General features: G+C 50.2%; 1 protein-coding gene across 1 annotated transcript in view; it reads right to left on the reverse strand.

The window, feature by feature from the left end:
* Positions 1–1,915: 1,915 nt before the first annotated feature.
* Positions 1,916–12,167, reverse strand: part of ANKRD33B (ankyrin repeat domain 33B) — an 83,491-nt gene continuing 73,239 nt past the window's right edge. Inside the window, exon 4 of the mRNA XM_049648276.1 lies at positions 1,916–8,566. Coding sequence (XP_049504233.1) covers positions 7,734–8,566 — 833 coding nt within the window. The 3' untranslated portion in view covers positions 1,916–7,733. The remainder of the gene's footprint in view (positions 8,567–12,167) is intronic.

Genomic DNA, 12,167 nt, shown 5'->3' on the forward strand with positions numbered 1-12,167 from the left:
GGGGGTGGTGGCACGTGAGTGGCTCAGTCGGTTAAACGGCCAACTTCGGCTCAGGTCATGATCTCACGGTTCATAAGTTCGAGCTCGCATCAGGCTCTGTGCTGACAGCTCAGAGCCTGGAACCTGCTTCGGATTCTGTCTCCCTCTCTCTGCCCCTACTCTGCACATGCTCTGCCTCTCAAATATAAAAAATAAAACATAAAAAAAAATTTTTCTTTTAAAGAAAAGGGTCAAAAGACACATCAAAAGAGGCTCTCCCTCGCCCATAATTGGGGAAACGAAAATTAAAATGAGATACAACTTTGTAACCATCAGACTGCAAACATCGGAAAGTCTGATGACCAGCCGGTGTTGCTGCGGGAGGGGCACAGCCTCTCTCGTCCACTGCGGGTGGGCCAATCCCCTCCCTCGCTCTCTCGGGAATCTTTGGAAAGGACAACACAGCCGTGCCTACCGAAATTTACATCGGCCTTCCCTTCGATCCGGCAAATCCCGTCTACGCGCCTGTTCCGGAGAAACATTCACTTGTGCACACAGGTCAGGTCAAGGCTCCTCACTACTTGCGTATGGTAGGAGCCGACACCACTGCAATGAGCCGGGACCGGGAAATGGTTAAGTGAGCCACGGCACACCTGTGTCCAACAATTCTGGGTGCCACCGACCGACACGAGCGAAGGGGCCAAGTGCACTCTCCCCAAAACACGAGAAAGCAGCTGTACGTGCTACAGGAACTCCTCTGGATGACACAGGAAGGGAAGAAAATATTTAAAATATACTTCTAGGGGGCGCCCAGCCGGCTCAGTCAGAAGACCATGCGACTCTTGAGCTCAGGCTTGCGAGTTCAAGCCCCACTTGGGGTGTAGAGATTACTTACATAAAACCTACAATTTTTTCATTTAAAAAAAAATATTTTAATGTTTATTTATTTTTGAAGGAGAGAGAGAGTGTGAGTGGGAGAGGGGCAGAGAGAGAGAGGGAGAGGCACACAGAATCCGAAGGAGGCTCCAGGCTCTGAGCTGTCAGCACAGAGCCCGACGCGGGGCTCGAACCCACAAACCGCGAGATCATGACCTGAGCTGAAGTCGGACGCTTAACCGACTGAGCCACCCAGGCACCCCATCCTAAAATTTTTTTAAATATATATATATATATATATATATATTTCTAGAAGGATGCCTAAGTAATTCATCTGAGGGACTGCCCCGAGGGAGGGTCAGGGACTTTTCATCTGAGACCCTTTCACGGCATTTGGTTCATTTTTTCTGTGTTTGTACATTCCTTTTTTAGCCATTAAAAGAAAATCAAATTAGTTTTAGAGTTTTTAAAAAGCTTTTCAAGGACATGCTTTAAAAAAAAAAAAAAGCATGCTTTAAATAAAGAAACCAAAGAACAACATTTACATTGTATCAGCTAGGAAAAAGAATACACAGAAAAACAAAACCTGGGGCGCCTGGGGGACTCAGTCAATTAAGCCTCGGATTCCTGATTTCAGCTCAGGTCATGACCTTGGAGTTCCAGGGATCAAGACCCTTGAGATTCTCTCTCTCCCCCTCTCTCTCTGCCCCTCCCCCGCTCGTGCTCCCTCCCTCTCTCAAAATAAATAAACCTAAAATAAAAACCGTATTTTTGTTTTGACACATGTATGTAGATACATGGACAGACGACTGAAGGGTGCCCACCTCCTAGTGCGTGGGCTGCAGTGATGCTATTTTAACATAAGTGAAAATATTCTTGGATAAACCATTAATTTAAAAATCTTACCATTGAAAAAGTAAAAGTAAAGCGTGTTCAGGTAAAAGTGTGTCAGAAAAAGAAAGTGCACATCTATCCCGATCGAAAGAAGTGACATGAAAAATATGTGACGTATTTAATTGTCTCATTTCCTACACACGTCAAATATCACACCCCTGTACAGTTTATTTCACAAGCGCTTTTTAATCCTGTAGCCACAATCTCCCCGTATTTTTACATTACTTTTGTTTAACCTTTTTAAATATTAGATACAGAATTTGTTAGAAGGTGACAGGGAACAGACACATTCTTTATGCTGAATAATGTATCATATTTAACGTAAAGATTATTAACGTTTTCGATACCAAGAATTGGACGCTGCTGGGAGTCACATTTATTTGTAGGTCCCAAAATAGCCCTGAGGTCTAAATAGGAAAATATCTTTTAACAAAACTCACCTTCAAAATAAAAAGCTATGAAATGTACCCAATGCTATCCCCGGTCAACATTTTCAAAACAGCCATTTTCAGAAATGACAATGGAAATAACTTTACATTCAGAAAACAGAGCTTATCCCAAGATGACAGAACTTGAAATCTGGTACCCCGTGCAGAAGTCTGTTCGATACTCAGACTGCCATAAAGTTGCCATTATTAAACACACATCCTCAGACACCCAAAACATGACAAGGCAGGACAATGATTTCAATGAAGAGAATTCCAAGGAAACCTTTTTCTGTTCAACTGACCAGGGGTGTATCATTCAAATTCCTGAGGACGCCCCCACAGATTCGGAGAGCTGCTGGTAACATTTCCAGGTTTACAGCATTTTTTTTTTTTTTTTTTTTGGTTTTCATCCAGTCGTCCATAATTGTGCAGTTCCAAACCAGCTTCTAGAACTTCTGCTCAAGAGCTGGTGTTAATAAAGTGCTTCAAAGCAAGCTCCCAAAACATTATATGGCGTCAGGTCAACACAGGTCACTGCCCTACCAGCTTCATTTTTGTTTCTCACCTACATCTCCTCTAAAAACAATATAAACGTGATATACTATGAAGAATCGACGCCTCTCAAAACCCAAGTTGTGTTAGCTTTGATTAGAGTACTTCATACTTGGGATTTGGGAAAATCCTAGTGCTTCCTCGAGGTAAGATGCTGATTCTATGGGCTAACCTGGCACCAAATTCGAAGTTCAGTCCCCACTCTGTGGCCACAGCTGAAAGTCTGCTGGAGCTCCCCAAGCAGAGTCCTCTCTGGCTTTTGCTTCTCAAGGCAGAGGACACGCGTCAAAGGCAGAGAGATGTCCCCGATTCGGCGACTGGACCTTGTCCTACATGAGGCGCCTGGCCCAACACTCCACTTCGAGAAGATCCGGGTTACGACATGCATCTGTGTTCCACGCCCCACTGGATGAAGTGTTTCTAGTAGGTCTTGGACCGTCCAACCCTCCTGAACACACACATCGATGAAGGTCACGCCTGACGCTCCCCGGGAGCCACCGCAGCTGTCACCTTTGCGAACACAGGACCTGCTCTTCCTTTAGTTGTTCATTTGTGTGTGCGCACGCACATGCGTGTGGGCACACTCACATCTTATCACACACCGCGCACTCCGGCTCGGCCTGCAGCCGAGGGCCATCAGAGCGCTGCAGGGACCGTGCCTCTCTCAGAAGTCTTGTTTCAGGCTGGGACACAATGCAGAAATTGTGCGCACGGCACGGGCATTCAACCGAGTCGCTCGAAAACCAGTTAAATCAATTCGGGTAGTGGTGAAGTTTTGTGTTTCGTGTTTTTCTGTTTGTCTCGGGTTTTTTCCCCCCAAAACCAGCCTCCAGAGGAATTTTTTTAGCCACTTGTTTTCCACGTTAAGGAAGAAACAGGTGAATTCGAGGCCACAGAAGTGGGCAGCTGACTCAAGAGTTACACAGACGAAAGAAACAAGTTCTAGACGCATCGAGGTGTCAAGCTGAGAAAACGGCCGTCAGCACTTTAGGGAGACCGGTTTTGTCCTAAGTTCTCTGTGGGTAACAGCACCCCCACAGTGAGGATTATTTGCCGGATTCCAGTTGCCATCATGAACGCGACCTCATCGTTCTGCATGGGCCGGTTGTGACGGACCTCCTGCCTTCCCTTCCCTGAAGGATAGTGGTCCTCTAGGCCGTTGGCCTGGCTCAAGGGGGCTGGTGCGAGGCTGCCGTGGCGGGGAACGAGGACCCGGCACACGGAGTACCCACAGACAGTGCAGAGCCCAGTCACCCACGTGGGCCGGAAAGGGCGCTGAGCAAATACCCGGGCAGCGTGTCAGAACTTCCCCAAATACTGTGAGGAAGAACGAGTGCTTGTACTTGATCGCATGAAAGACGGCGACTTGGAGCTCACAGTAGGTCATGATAAGCCTCCACGCTGCGGGGCGGACAGGTGTTGTAGGAGACAGGAAAGGAGCAAGCAGGAACGTCCAGGGGAGCCTGGGGGAGGAGGAACCCCTGACTTCCATCAGAGCCTTCCCTAGAGCAAACAGGTAAATTAGGGAGAGACAGGCTCCTCTCTGACTGTAGTGTGGACGAGGGGGGAAAGGCAGTGCTCTTGCCAGAGGCTACAAGGGACGAATCGTGCCCCCTTCTGAGTCCTGGCTCATTAAGTTCACTCTCAGGGAGGCCTTTCTTCCTAACGTGGTACCCTGATTCTTCCCTGCGGAACTCGGGCTTGGCATCCCTGTCAGGATGGGGTCCGGCCTCGCCTCGTGGGATTCTATCTCGCACACCAACTCCTGGTCTCCACGCAGACGCCGGGCCCCCGGAGACCCGCTCACCACTGACAGCGTGGAAGGAAGTGGGCAGAGGCATCTGGAACCGCCTCTCCGCGCATGCAGGCCCCACGTCCCAGCGGACATCATGAATCTCTGTCCCCTGCAGAATGAGCCTGGTGTCTCGGGAGGACCCGACGCTGAGACAAGGAACCAGCTGCGATTTCCCACCTCCTGTTCCTGACGTGCTGCCGGGAGCCTGTTGGGAGATGCTTCAGAGACAGCGACGAAGGTCCGTGATGCTATGGGCCGTGTGTCCCTAGTGTGGCCAAAGACGCGACAGCTTATGCCTCTTAACACTGAGGCCATTGCAGACGGACTTCCCTCGGCTTTCCAGATTTTCCCTCTGCCTCCCCAGTGGTGAGCGGCACACCGGGATGACCGTGGAACATGGATCCACATGAGCCAGGACAAGAAACTGTCATTCCCACGGCATGCACCCTGACAGCAGACACGGAGGAACCAGTTCTAGAGGTAAAAGTGACGAATGGCCCGTCTCTGTTATCCCAGCCACCGCTGCTTACATACAGGCTGAATCTGTTTTAAATACAAGGGTTCACATCCACAAGAGGTAACTGAGAGGTGCCGAGGTGACCGCACATCTACCCCCAAAGCCGTTTCAGCTGCCAAAGTCCCGGGTCTCCAATAACCAGAAAATCTCAACAGAGGGAGCCTCTGGACAGCTCCCTGGAAAACAGCAGCACTGATATCGTGTTAGAAATATTTCTTCTGTCTAGTGTGATCATAATTCACTCAAACGCTAAAAAGTATTAAAATATACTTCATCTTTTCCTCTAACTATATTTATATATAAATCCCTGAGAAGGTACCTGTCAAGTTGAAATTCACTATTTACAGTTAATAAGCATCAGGGGTGCAAGCAGACACCGGGTCCTCCCTGCTCCGCACAGCAGGGTGGTGCTGTTATCATCTGTCAGGAGAGCAAACGAGGTCTCTTGCCCTTAAAAGGGCATAGCGGACCGGGCCAAAATCCTAAACCAACTGCAAAGAAGCTGGGGAAATCTGTAGTTCATTCACTGGGCAGGTGGAGGTCACTACATGATAATTCAAGAGGGACACCGCACTGCCTCTCACGATCGCCTTGCTTTTCTGCCCTTTTTAGACCTCAGAGTGGTGGTGCCACGGAGGATCAGGGCATTTAGCCAAAAGTAGAGAAGAAAACAGGCAAAGGAAGAGAGAAGGCAAAGGAGATGGCAGGGAACAAATGTGGGGACATGTGGAGAGCAGAAGGAGGTCACTGCCCATCAGTGCCCCTGCCCCCGACCTACAGCGGAAGCCAGGTGACAAAGAGTGACCCTCAGCTAGAAAATGCAGCCAGCCATTCAAAGCAATGAAAATACATGAACGTGAAAGTTATCTCAAAGAATGCCGGACTGGACTGTCAGGGAGCTCAGGTGTGTTTCTCTTCACCTTGGGGACCAGTCCCCATCTCATCCGAGGGCACTTGGCCAATCCCGACTCACACACAAGGGTGGCCTGCAGCCCCCTAATATCAGTCATGCTGAAAGAAAGCATTAGCATCGCACGTTCTCCCATCAGTCTGGTGCTGCCCAACAGACTGTTGGTTGAGGTTTTTGGAGAGGTGAGTCTGAGACCCCAGATTGCTCAATGCCCGATGGTGCCGAGCATCACAGGAGGATAGGCAGAGGCCAGCGCCATCCCAGCCCACATCATGAGACAGGTGCACATCACGACACAGCCAGGGAGCAGCACGATCTGACATGTGAATCCAGGGTCAGTCTCTACTATTTTAAATCTATGGCTTCCAAGTAGGGTAATTTTTAAATAAAGTGCCGTCAGTAGTGCATATATATGACAGATACTCTGCAACCCAGATGGCCAGAGAGTCATTAGAATTTCTCAGTGCTTCAGAGATAAAAAGTATGGATGGAAACTCCCAGTGAGAGCTCAGAGCCCAGGGCAAATCACATACATGCTTTGCCGAAGTCCCCATATCTTGGAAATTCTACAAAGTCAGCATGAGAATGAACTGAACATCACAGGGAGTCATCAAAGGAAAAATAAAAGTAATTCCACACCAGGGAATCTTTGGAACGGAGTCTGGAGGAGGGAGCGGCCCAGCCCACGCCAGGACAAGTTGCCTAAGATGAGTTTGTTTAATGTTTAGTCCTGATCCCTGTTCGCTAGCCCCTCTCCCCCTTTTCAGTGGTTTGTATCACTCTGGCGCCTTACTCTTTTGCATCTTTTTTACGTTTTAAGGATATCTGAATTCAATTTCTGTAAGAGTACATAGAACTTAACTTTGTATTTCTACTAAAAATTTATTACATTTGCCCCCATTTTATTAAGCAATAGGTTTTTCTCCTATCTATTTTTGAATATGTTAAAGGCTTTGCATCCAGTTTATCTGAAGTCCCTTGCTTAAAATGTTTAGTTCTAGCAATAAATACATGCTTCTCTATGCAGGGTTTTGTACTTCGACAACAGGTTTTTCTTCATTATTATTACTGTATAAATAAGAGCTTTAAAAATAAGATACAAGGAACTCTGATCCCCCTGTCTCACTTCATCATTTTGCTGTAAAAGTAAATGCCTCCATCAAATAGAAACAAATATTCAGCATCGCTTAATCAAATCAATAAGAACGTAGGAAGCTCATGCACACCTACGATGAGAAGGAAAGGCAAAGACTAGAGCAAACATCAAGGAAAGGGGAGGCTTCCGCAAATTCTGTATGAAATCATAGAGATATCACAAATAATTATTGCTAGAAACAGTATTTTAAACAAAAGGTCTTCGGGCAAATGTATTCATGACGTCTTAAATACAAAGACCAGTAAAAGGCAAATTTGATCATGATTAAAATACAAAATTATTCCGAAAAGGCCCTTTGATACATTGGTCTTAAAAATTTCTCAAGTGAGGTTCTAAAGGTAGGCTTTTTGGCAAATTGCCCGCTAGGTGTACCGACTGCTAAGGGAACTGGTTTTAGGCTAATCTTCTTGTGCCCTGCCCAATTCACTCTCGGGTGCTGCCTGAATAAATATGGAGCGCGTTCTGGGCCCCCCGGGAGAGCCTGTCTGCAGGGGATGTGCGGCGACGTGCGGGGCTGTGCAGCGCGGGGGAAGGGGCGCGGGCGGGGGGCGGAGGGGCGCATCCTTCCCGGCGCCGAGCCCCGCCGCCTCCTCCCCCGCCGCACACGCTTCCAGGCAGCCGACCCCTCACGTCCTTTTCCTCCAGGACGGCGCCCGCCTTTCCTTCTGCGCGGCCGCCGCCCGCTGCCTCTCCGCCTCTTCCGCCTTCCTCTTTTCCTCCTTGGCCTCCTTGTACCTCCACTTGGGGAGCTGCAGGTGGGCGCTGTCCTTGGTGCTGCCCTTGGCGGCCGCCCGCTCCGGGTGGAAGGTGGGCGCGGGCGCCTTGCTGATGCGCACCCTGGGGATGACCACGCCGGGCCGCACGCTGGTCCTCCTCAGCAGCTGCAGGGGCAGGAGGCTGGCCCTCCGCGGGGCGCCTGGCAGCTGCGGAGACGGGAGGCTGGCTCTCGGGGCCCCCTCTCTGGAGACCCCCGCGGCCTGGGGGGTCCGGGATTGCCGCTCGGCGCCCTCTACCTGATCACTCTCCCCGGCGTGCGTGTCCGGGTTCCCCCGGGCCTCCAGGATTTCCTGCACCGCCAGCCGCCTTTTCCCCACACAGGGCGGGTTCTCGGGGCACACAGTCTGGCAGACGACGGCCACGGCGGGGCTGTAGAGGCTCGTGGTCATCCTGACCATATGGTCCAGCACGCCCCCATCCTCCAGGCCCTGGCGGGAGCGGGGCGTCAGCGTGGACCGCACAAACTCGGCGAGCCTCTGCAAGCAGTTTTTGGAGCCCGTGGGCTTCAGAACGGCCTCCGGGGGGAGCGGCAGCTCTGGCTTGTACTTTTCCCCAAACTGCTCGGGGCTGGGTCGCTCCAGCAGCCTCTGGATGAGGCGGACGGCCTCCAACCGTCCCGTGTAAGCAGCCCACTCCTGGGAGGACATCCCACGGCGGGGGTCCCGGGCATGGACATCGGCCCCTGAAAGAAACCAAACGCAAACAGTAATGGGAGAATGCCTCGAGAACTTTCCCCGTCCAATGGCAGAAAGTGAAAGACAGTGAAATGGATCAAAGGCAAAATTTCCACAACCTAGTAACAGACTCCCTGGAACTGTGCCACCCGGATGGGCCTGCATCTGACCATGAACTACTTACTGTGTGCACTACTGTAACACAACCCAGCTTTAAGTGCTCCTAATTTAATCGCTTGCCTTTCCTAAATAAAACCACCTGAACTCAGCACCTAAGTCATGGAATTTTTTAATTTTTTAAAAATGTTTATTTATTTTTGAGAGAGAAGGACAAAGTGAGAGTGGGGGAGGGGCAGAGAGAGAGGGAAACACAGAATCGGAAGCAGGCTCCAGGCTCTGAGCTGTCAGCACAGAGCCCAACGTGGGGCTTGAACCCGTGAACCGCGAGATCATGACCTGAGCCGAAGTCGAACACTTAACCGACAGGGGCCCCTAAATCATGGGATTTTTAAAGAAATAAGATTTCATGGCTTTCCAGCAATGAAGAGATGACTAGACAGACGTGTGAACTCTTCAATGATGTCACCAGAATGTTCTAGAACACTGAAAGGAATAATCACTTGTGACGGTCCCATTGTGCAGGAAACGCGTGGCCCTTCACTTCTTGTACTGAGTTGGTCGGTCCTGGGTCTATCATCTTTACCAGACCGTGGGCTTCTCCAGGACAGAGCCCCCATCTTACTCATTTTGGTTTCCTCGACACATGTCATCCTGGCTGGTGGGAGGCATGCATTTCATAAAAGTTTGCTACAAAATGGATGGCAGTCACAGTGGCCAAGGGACCTACCTGAGGCATCGAGGTTGCTAACAGAAGGTCTCCTCTGTGTGTATTTCCTGCCCACCCGTCAGGGAGGGTCACTTCCTCTATGACGCTTAGTGCTCTGTGTCAACGTGGCCAGACTATGGCACCCCAGCGATTTAAACAAACACTAATCTAGGTGCCCTGTGAAACTGTTTTGTAGATGCCATTAGTATCCACAATCAGTTGTCTGAGTAAAGGAGATTACCCTCAATAACGTGGGTGGGCATCATCCAATCGGTCGAAGGCCTCAAGAACAAAAGCTAAAGACTTCTGGGGAAAAAGGAATTCAGCCTCAAGACTGCGGCATTAACATCTGCCCAAGTTTCCAGCCTGATGACCTGGCAGATCTGGGGCTTGCTGACCCCCAAGGTCATGAGCTAATTCTTTAAAATAAATCTCTTAACATGTATCTCCCATTGGTTCTGTGTTTCTGGAGAATCCTGACTCCTATATCCTCAGTCTCCCTTATACTAGTCACTTCCTTAATAAATCTCCCCTGTCGCACCCACCGCCCCCTCCTAATATTGCAAATTTAAACTTCAGCTCAACCTGATGAGATGTTCATAAATTTCAGCGCAGTCGTATAAGAGAAATTAAGAAGGAATTGCTGTTCAATTAATCTTGGTCCAATCTCAGCCCCATACACAGTTAAAAATCATTCAGGATTTCAGGTCCCATTAGTCATACTTTGACTGGCAAAGCAGTGTGGAGAACTAGGGCAATTATCTAGTCTGTGAGCTCTCCAGGGACCGGGACCGGCAGAGGCTTCTGCATTTATGTCTCACGCGGACCCAGGTGTTTGACATGTGGTGGCGGCTCAGTACGTGCTGAACGGAGGCGAGGAGGGGCTCAGCAGCCTCCCCGGCCTGGCGCCCCTCCAGCGGCCCCCTGGCACAGGCAGGCCCGCTCACCTGGGCTTGCCTCGTAATGTGCTTAATTCTGTGGCACATTAAAGAATAGACGTACTCGGAGAGTGATAATTATTTGGAACTGGAAATCGGGATGGAACTCATTAGCCAGAGTACAATTTATAAACTGACAAAAATGAAAAGGGGGCAGTAAAAATGTCATCGCAAAAAATAGATGACACATTAAGCCTTAATTAATTGCACGTCACTTAAAAAGGAACAAACTGCAAAATTAAAATCTTAATGAACGTGGCTTGAGAGAGACATTTTTCAAAAGCTAATAGAAAACTAAAGGAGCAGCTGTCCAAAAGGTAGTTCAGTGCTTCCTGCTGTTTTCGTGCCTTTCCCAAATGATCTTGGAAGGGGCGCCTGGGTGGCTCAGTCAGTTCAGTGTCTGACTCTTGACTTTGGCTCAGGTGGTGATCTCTCGGTTCCTGGGTTCGAGCCCTGCACTGGGTTCTAGCGCTGACGTCACAGAGCCTATTGGGGATTCTCTCTTTCCCTCCCTCTCTGACCCCCTCCTGTCCCTCTCTAAATAAATAAACAGAAAAAAAAAAAAAACCCTTCAAAATGATCTTGGAAACCACACACTTTTACAGAACAAAGGCCACTCTGATGGTAATGTAGCCTGAGGACTTGAGCTATGCTACACGTCTGGGATTCATGTCGTGAAGAAGGGCAACATCAATGGCCTAGACAGAGCGATGAAACCGTGGGAGGCCAGCACCGATGGTCAACACTCTATAAGTGAACGTTTCAGAGAACAGAGGACTCTGAAAGGCCGGTGTGTGCATCTTCTCCCCGGGACCCACTGGCACCCTCACTCCCTACCCCTGCTGTCTCACCCAGTGCTCCAGCCATGCAGACAGAAGGTGGGCTCCTACCCACGTGTCCGTTTGCTGCCATGTTGAGTGCTGTGAGTTGTCTACACAAAGTCCTCGATTTTACTCAAGGCAGCAGCATACTTAGTTCTGGGCAATGCATCATGACTGGCGTAGACCAGGGTTTTGCCATGTCAGTACTACTGACATTTTGGGCCAGATCATTTTGTTGTGGGGGCCGTCCTGTGCATCGTTAAGACTTTTAACAGCAACCCCAGTCTCTACCCAGTGGGGGCAAGTAGCATTCCACAGTTGTGACAACCAAAAATTTCCCCAGATATTAGCACGTGTTCCCTGGGGGGGGCAACACCCACCCCCAGTTGAGGATACTGGTCTAACCCAGTAACTTCAATCCTGTTCCCCTTTTCCTTAGCCCCTCTTACAAGGGTCAGTGAGCCCCAAAGAGAAGGCTCTTGCACCCTGATAAAAGTGATGACTGTGGGTAGTGCCGCTTTCCGTCTAAAACACAGATCTGAAGCCTAGAGTTCTGGTGCAATGTGAAGTAACCAGCCAACATGTGGGGGGAGGGGGTTGCTGAATGGGGGAAGGAGGGTGCTGGGGGGAGAAAGAGGTGCTGTGGGGGGGAGGGGGTACTGGGTGAGGGAGGATAGGAAGTGCTTGGGGGAGGGGGGTGCTGGTTGTGGGGGGGAGGTGTTGGGGGAGGGGGGATGCTGGGTGGGGGGAGGGGAGGTGCTGGGTGGGGGATAGGAGGTGCTGTGGGAAAGGGGGTGTTGGGGGAGGGGATGGGAGGTGCTGGGGAGGGGGTGCTGGATGGAGGAAGGGGTGCTGCTGTGTGGGAAGGGAGGGGGTACTGGGTGGGGAGGATGGGAGGTGCCGGGAGAATGGGGGTGCTGGGTGAACAGAAAAGGGAACCCAGTTCTGGGATGTCCTCATGGAGCCCAGGGCCAGCTCTGCACAGCTACTGCCTGCCTTGAGACTTCTGGTGGGGGGGGGGGGG

The sequence above is a fragment of the Panthera uncia genome, assembly GCF_023721935.1.
Source record: "Panthera uncia isolate 11264 chromosome A1 unlocalized genomic scaffold, Puncia_PCG_1.0 HiC_scaffold_17, whole genome shotgun sequence".
NCBI classification, from domain to species: domain Eukaryota; kingdom Metazoa; phylum Chordata; class Mammalia; order Carnivora; family Felidae; genus Panthera; species Panthera uncia.